At 42.5% G+C, this 7545-nt stretch overlaps 1 protein-coding gene across 1 annotated transcript; it reads left to right on the top strand.

The window, feature by feature from the left end:
* Positions 1 to 1935: 1935 nt before the first annotated feature.
* LOC149813478 (replication protein A 70 kDa DNA-binding subunit A-like) lies at positions 1936 to 6716 on the top strand. Its single transcript, XM_089992324.1, has 3 exons — positions 1936 to 2159; positions 3190 to 3475; positions 4141 to 6716. The coding sequence occupies exons 2-3, from the start codon at positions 3210 to 3212 to the stop codon at positions 6386 to 6388; spliced, it is 2514 nt and encodes an 837-aa protein (XP_089848450.1). The 5' UTR covers positions 1936 to 2159; positions 3190 to 3209; the 3' UTR covers positions 6389 to 6716.
* The last annotated feature ends 829 nt before the right edge of the window (positions 6717 to 7545 follow it).

The raw sequence follows: 7545 nt of genomic DNA, 5'->3' as shown, positions 1-7545 counted from the left end.
AGGCAAAAGGATACACTATAGATTTCGAACTTGTGACATCCCAATAACTAGGCTCATATTAGGTGAGTGGAGTCCTCGTGGGTGCACTTAATTTTACTTTTGTAACTAGGGTTGATAAAATAATCCAACCGCCCGTAACTCACAGTGACAAATGTTTTATCTGCAATTTCTCATTTTTCAAAAACTTGTGAGAAATTGAAAAAAACCCATAAATCTCATATTTTTTGGCAAAATCTCGGCAATAAAAAAAATTACAAAAAATTACTTTTATAAGAAAATATTAATAAAAATTATTTTAAAATAAAAATACATGATTTTTTTCGCGATAAATAGCTGTTTAAAACATAAATATCATGTTTAAATCACGGTATTTATGTTTTTTTTCATAAAACTCGTGATATTTTGAAAATCTCACGAGAAATTGTCGTTTTAAACTTTCAAGCAATTTCTCGCGATATTATCATGAGATTTTCATAAATCTTGGGATATTTGTCACTATGCCATGACTCAGCCCGGTTCGACATGTCACAAACTGGCTTGTGGCCGACTTGTATAGGTGAGCCAAGCCCCGGGCAGGTTGATTAGGTTAAAATGAGACGAACCCAAACACAAGGTGTTTGGCTCAAGTGAGCTCGTTTATATATATAGATACAAGAAAAGTGCAAGCTGCCTGACCACTTTCGTGCCTGACCAAAACCGATGCGCTCTGAGTGTCCATCGCGCATCACAATGGATGCTCAACGGAAAAATCCCGCTAAAGGTGCCAGATTTTTAGCGATGACTTCAGCAGAACTTTTAGAACGACAAAAATCGCCGTTAAAAGTATTTCATCAGGATTTTTTCACTGAGCGTCCTTCGCAACCCACGATGGATGCTCTGTGCACGTCCATCGCGATGCACGATGGCGATGAAACAACTTTAGAATGCCAAAGGTGCCAGGCTTTTAGCAGCGACTTTTGTCGCGCCAAAAAGTATCAGTCCTTTAGCAGCGATTTTTTTTTGTCGCTGCTAAAAGTATTTCATCGGGATTTTCCCACCATCGCGACGTGCGATGGACGCTCAGCGCGCGTGCGCAATGGATGCTCAGCACGCATCCGCTTTGGTCAGGTACGAAAGTGGTCAGGCATCTTCCACTCACTGTAAATATATCAAAAGGTATATATTTAATATATAAATATTACATATTTTTTTTTACACGGGCCAACTCATGCCGTCTCATCTCATTCAGCGATCAACCAAACTTGAGTTCGACTTGGCTAAACATAGGCACGAGCTCAATCCACTGTTTGGCGGGTCGAGCCCCAACATCCTTTGTTTGGTTCATTCAGCCCATTTAGCAGCCCCATTGTTAACTAAGGCTGGATAATGGGTGGTCTGGGCCAGGCCTACCATCTTAGTGGACGGGCTTGACAAGGCTGCTGACGGGCCGAATCCGGTCAAGCCTGAACAGTTGACCCACTGGGCTGGGCCCGGGTCTGGGTCTAACGTAATCCCACAGCCCGCCCATTTGACCCATGGGCCTAATTCGGATAGAGTCGTCATATTGCAAGTCATCTTATATACACATTTCTCATTTGTTTCATTGAATTCATAGACTCTTTTAACAAAATTTAAAAAAAGAATTGGAAAAAAATAAATGCTACACAAGATGGATCTATTTTTTGAACCACATACTTGACTTCGATTTCAATTATATATATATATATATATATATATATATATATATATATATAAAGCCCGCAGGCAGACCCAGCCCGACCTGTGATTTTTCCGGGTCGGGTTTAAGCACGGTTTAGGTCGGCCTTCTTAGAAAAACTAGGCCCAAGCCCGACCCATTCGGGCCGGGCTGCGGGCTGCGGGCTGCCCCTTCATCGTACATTACATGCATTGGGGCCGAAACCCCTTTCTCTCTCTGTCTCTATTCTCTGCCCCTCCGGGCCCCACTTCGTCCGACTCCGATCGCGGGAACTCAAAGGAGCGGGCCTTTCTAAAATCCTAAACCTGGGCGGTTCCCCTTTTCTCCTGCTCTAGGGTTTTTTCTCTCTCCCGCCATTCCTCCCTCCCCCTCCTCTTCTTCTGAAACACTCTCTGATCTTCGTCTCCTGGCCGTCCATCTGCGTCCAACGATAAGAGATCGATCGCGCGTGGCGCTGCCTGATGTGTGAAACTTTCTTCTTCCTCTCTCTATTTCCATTTCTCTAGGGGTTTGGATTCGTTTTTCCTTGCTGTGTCCTTTTCTGTTCTAGTTTTATGGGAAAAAAAACGGATTCAGGTAAGTTTTGTTTATACGAGCTTCTTAGGGATTTTAAACGCGATTGGATTCTTCTTCTCCCTCCTTTTGATGATTTTTTGTATGTTCGTCGCGAATAGAAAGAAATATGTGGAGAGTACATGGATCGGTTTTCTTGATTAGGGCTTCGTATCGTTACCTGTTAATTATGGTGAGGTTATTGAAAGGGAGAGAAAGAATGTTTTGATTTTGGACGCTAAGAGTCTACTCGGAATGGTTATTGGAGGAGTGTGATGATAAATCGGCGAACCTTAACAAGAAGAGGCCGAATCGTCTGCTGTGTTTCCTTTAGAATTTAAGGTTCTCTGATAGGTGAATGCGAATTTAACTCTCACCTTATCGCCAGTTTGGTTTGAATCTGATGTCCGGTTAATAGATGCAGTCCTTAGGATGCAACTGGCGTGGACTGATTAGTATCTAGGTAGAGAGTTGGAGAGAATGAAGCATGATCTAGATTCATTTGCTCGGACATTGAAGTTTTGATTTTTGCGCTGAGCGTCCACTCTGAATGGTTATTGGAGGAGCCAAATCATATAAATCAGTGCACCTCAACAAGATGATTCCGAATCGTCTGATATGTTTCCTTTAGGCTTCTCTGATGTAACTCTCACTTTCGATCTTTTGGATGGTGCCTCCTTTCGCCAGTTTGATTTGAGTCAGATGTACCTGATATCCGATTAATGGATGCAGTCCTTAGGATGCACTTGTCGTGGACTGATTAGTGTCTAGGTAGAGAATTGGAGAGAATGAAGCATGATCTATATTCATTTTCTTGGCCGTTGTGGTTGCATTTCACAACCTCACACATGAACATGCTTGCGGAGCCGGTAGTCCAAATGTTTCAGTTCTAATGCTTTCCTCTTCTTCATTTCTAAATATCTTTTCTTATTTATGTGCAGTATATAATTGGTGCTGAGAGATGGCTGTGAATTTGACAAGAGATGCAATAGCTCTGGTGAGCGAAGGGAAGCAGGATATAAAGCCTGTCCTTCAGGTTTATGACATTAAATTGGTCATGTCACAGGCCACAAACGACCGGTACCGTCTGCTGCTCTCAGATGGCACCCACATGCAGCAATCTATGCTTGCGTCTCAGCTGAATCATTATGTCAAGTCGGGGCAGCTGCAGAAAGGGACTATAGTTCAAATGATTGAGTATATTTGCAATACGATACAGAATCGCAAGTGGGTTAATCCTTATCTTTGTTTGTTAGTTTTTTATTTTTTACCTTTACTGGTATCGCTTATGTTTGCTATTCATTGGGAAATTTATATTGCTGGAGTCCATCATCAAACTAGAGCTTCTGAGGTGGTACTCATTATTCTATCTTATGACTGTTTTCCAATTGCACATTGGACAGAACAGAATGGGATTTTCCCTGGACTTTAAAAAGGGCAAACCATTAGCCTTCTGTACATGAAAACGGAATAACGTTCCCCCACTACCCAGCCGATAGCAGCCAACTCACTTGCATGGCTTTAAAGTTGGCCTGCTATGTTGGGCAAATACTGGGCATCATTCAGGAGCTGGTGCTGGTAATGGAGAAACAGGAAATTTTATTGTTGAAAAAAGTTAATAATTAAAGCTTGAAGAATGAATTAAAGTTTGATGTTTTAAATGTAAATGCATCTTCGAGTATTCATTTCCTTTTGAGGTCTTTTTAAGTTGTAGCTGATCTTCCTTTTGCAAAAAAAGGGGGGAAAAGCCTGCATTGGTTCCTCATCATCTCATATTCATGTCTTATGTGAACTTGTGAAGGTTTGCACACAATATTCTTGGTTATTTGCAGCTCCTTATTTCCATTGTTTTGTCTTCTGTTGCAACTGACCATCTTCTTTTGCTGAATTAGGATCATTATCGTGATCAACTTGGAAGTAGTACTTGAGAAGTTTGATATAATTGGTGAGCCGAAGCTCTATGTGGGTGCTTCTGGAAATGGTCCTGCTGCACCACAGGCTGACTCTGTTCCTGCAAAATCGCCTCCTGTTCAAACCGGAGCACCAACTGGAAATCCTCAGCCTTACAGTGGCTCTTATGCTGCTGGTCGGTCTGGAGAAGGACCAAATCTTGGAGGATCTCCTCTCCATCCCAAAGCTGAATCTGGGGCAGTTGTTTTCAGTAATGCAAATGCATCCAGAAATTATGGTGTCCCATCGCATAATAATATCACCAACCAGAATCAGACTACAAATACATATGGGAGATCTGCTCCACCATCAATGTATCAGCAACCTCCAACATACATCAATAGGGGGCCTATTGCCAAAAACGAAGCTCCTGCTCGGATTATTCCAATTGCTGCCTTGAACCCCTACCAAGGAAGATGGACGATCAAAGCAAGAGTAACCTCAAAAGGAGATCTTAGGCGGTACAATAATCCCAGAGGCGAGGGAAAGGTGTTCTCTTTTGATCTTCTTGACTCTGATGGTGGGGAAATTCGTGTGACTTGCTTCAATTTGGTAGCTGACCAGTTTTATGATAGGGTTGATGTTGGCAAAGTGTACTTGATATCAAAGGGAAGTCTAAAGCCTGCTCAGAAGAACTTCAACCACCTTAATAATGAGTGGGAAATATTTTTGGAGTCAACTTCAACAATAGAGCCATGCTTAGAGGAGGACAACTCTATCCCCAGGCAGCAGTTTAACTTCAGGCCTATCAGCGAAATTGAGAGCATCGAGAACAATTCCATGGTTGATTTGATTGGTGTAGTTGTCTCAGTACATCCCTCCTCTACAATCATGAGAAAGAATGGTACAGAAACTCAGAGGAGAACTCTTCAGTTGAAGGATATGTCAGGGAGAAGTGTTGAATTGACCATCTGGGGCAATTTTTGCAGCACGGAAGGGCAAAAGCTGCAAGAGCTGTGTGATTCTGGGTCATGCCCTGTCTTGGCTGTGAAGGCTGGTAGAGTAAGTGATTTCAGTGGGAAATCAGTTGGGACAATTTCTACAAGCCAGCTGTTCATAAATCCTGATTTTCCAGAGGCGCATAGGTTGAGGGAATGGTTCAATAGGGAGGGGAAAAGTGTGGCTACTCCATCTATTTCGAAAGACAGCTCAGGGATGGGAAGGATGGATGTTCGTAAAACAGTCTCACAGATTAAGGATGAGGGTCTTGGAAGAGCAGAGAAGCCAGATTGGATCACAGTGAAAGCAATTGTTGCATTTGTAAAGGTGGATAACTTCTGCTACACGGCATGTCCCTTGATGGTTGGAGATAGACAGTGCAATAAGAAGGTGACAAATAATGGTGATGGGAGATGGCACTGTGATAGGTGTGATCAGGATTTCCCGGAGTGTGATTACAGATACCTTCTTCAGTTTCAGATACAGGATCATACTGGTATAACATGGGTAACAGCATTTCAGGAGGCTGGAGAGGAAATTATGGGTGTCACAGCCAAAGCATTGTATATGTTGAAACATGAAGAGCAGGACGATGTTGAGTTTGGGAAGATTATAAAGACTGTTCTCTTCAATCAGCATGTATTCAAGCTTAAAGTGAAGGAGGAGATCTACAGTGATGAGCAGCGAGTGAAGTCAACTGTTGTCAAAGCAGAGAGACTGAATTTTGCAGCTGAAAGCAAGTACCTCTTGGGTTTTATTGAAAGGCTCTCAAGAGATGAACCCCATGCTCTTCCTGCAATGGGATCTCATGCCAGGAACACTCACGAGTTCAACAATGGCAGTGGCTACAGAAATGTTGGATACGGTGGACGTTCTGTTGGTAACAATTTTGGTATTACCACTGAAGGCTACAATGCTCCATCAGCAAATCAAGCAGTCTATATGGGTGGTGGACGTGTTAGTGGTATGCCTTATGTTCAGTCCTGTGACAAGTGTGGCAGTACCGATCACAATCCTATGAATTGTCCAGGGCCAAGGGTTACCAATGCACAGACAATGGGAAGTTTTGGAAATAGACTCCCTAATGCTGGTTCAGATGCCGGACTTGCTGCCGACAGGTGTTACAAATGCAACCAAAGTGGACATTGGGCAAGAGATTGCCCAGGACCAAATGCTACTTCTGTCTATGGAGGCGGAGGGGCTGCTGGTGGATATGGCATGAGAAGCAATAGTTATGGTGGGCGGTTCTAGGTTCGTTAGAAAATGATTCAGCTTTGCAAGCAGGTGCCAGGCCAATTATGAAATTCAACAAGTGAGCGTGTTGCTGTAGTTTGGGTTCTTTGTACAGCGAAGTTTGTACTGTGGTGGCCCTGCAGGGAAACTGGTTGGCATCATTGCCTTGGAATTCTGAAGTCCTAAGTCCTATCGAACAAAAGGTCTGAAAAAAGGTAAAAAGGAAAAAAAAGGAAGTTTCTGAGCTCTGTAGCGGGCTTCCAACCAACCAAGCAGCCTCATTTGAAGTGCTGCCTTTTGTTAGTTTGCTTTTTCTGTAATATATTGGAGCTTCCTTACTGATTTATTCTCATTGCATGCATATTTTTTTGTGATTATTCCCTATGCATGGACTCTTCCGATTTACTTGTTCTCTCCATTCATATGCTATTTTTTCCCCCACAACATCCATTCATATGCTATTGCCACTGCAAAACTATACAGAAGAATGCGTTCATCTGAGTTAAGTTGTTCATTATTGATCACTTTGGTCATTTTCACCACCACTGTGCCATTGCCAACATCTTTTATCTTCTTTTAGGACAGCATTGTAATCATCTCTCCACGCTCACAAAATCGGTTAAACAAGTTTGGAAACGCATGAAGAGGTAACATGGTCCCCTGAAAAAAAGTTTGGGAAGGCAGATGCATTAAGTCCTCTATTGATTTTTGCTGACGTGTCAAAATTGGAATCTTCACAAAACAGGCCATGTAGATCATATCTAGAACATTGTATTTGCCAAAAAAAGGACAAAAAACTTTTGCTAAAATTAAAGCAAATGTTTTCCCAGGATTCCAGCTACTTTGAATTCTCTTCTTGACGATTCAATGATAACCCCTTGTCCATCAAAATGGTAAACAGATACCACCGAGGTGGTATCCCGCGTGGTAAGCGGGGTCCTGTGTCAAGCTGAAGGCCCAGGATCGAATCCCTCTGCCACATGGGGCTGTGGCTGTTCTGGTAGGGGTCTGCTGAACCCCAGCTTGCCTTTAAAATAAAATGGTAAACAGATACTTTCTCAACAGAAGAAACATTGCCATGAACTGAGAAAAAAAACAGGAAAGAAAACAAACGTTTGTTTGCCTCTTTATTAATCCAAAGATAATCTGTACCTTGACATGAGGAAGTTCACCTC

This window comes from Nuphar pumila, chromosome 16 (genome assembly GCF_984573655.1).
Source record: "Nuphar pumila chromosome 16, dmNupPumi1.hap1.1, whole genome shotgun sequence".
Lineage (NCBI taxonomy): Eukaryota > Viridiplantae > Streptophyta > Magnoliopsida > Nymphaeales > Nymphaeaceae > Nuphar > Nuphar pumila.
This window is presented reverse-complemented; position numbering and strand designations above follow the sequence as displayed.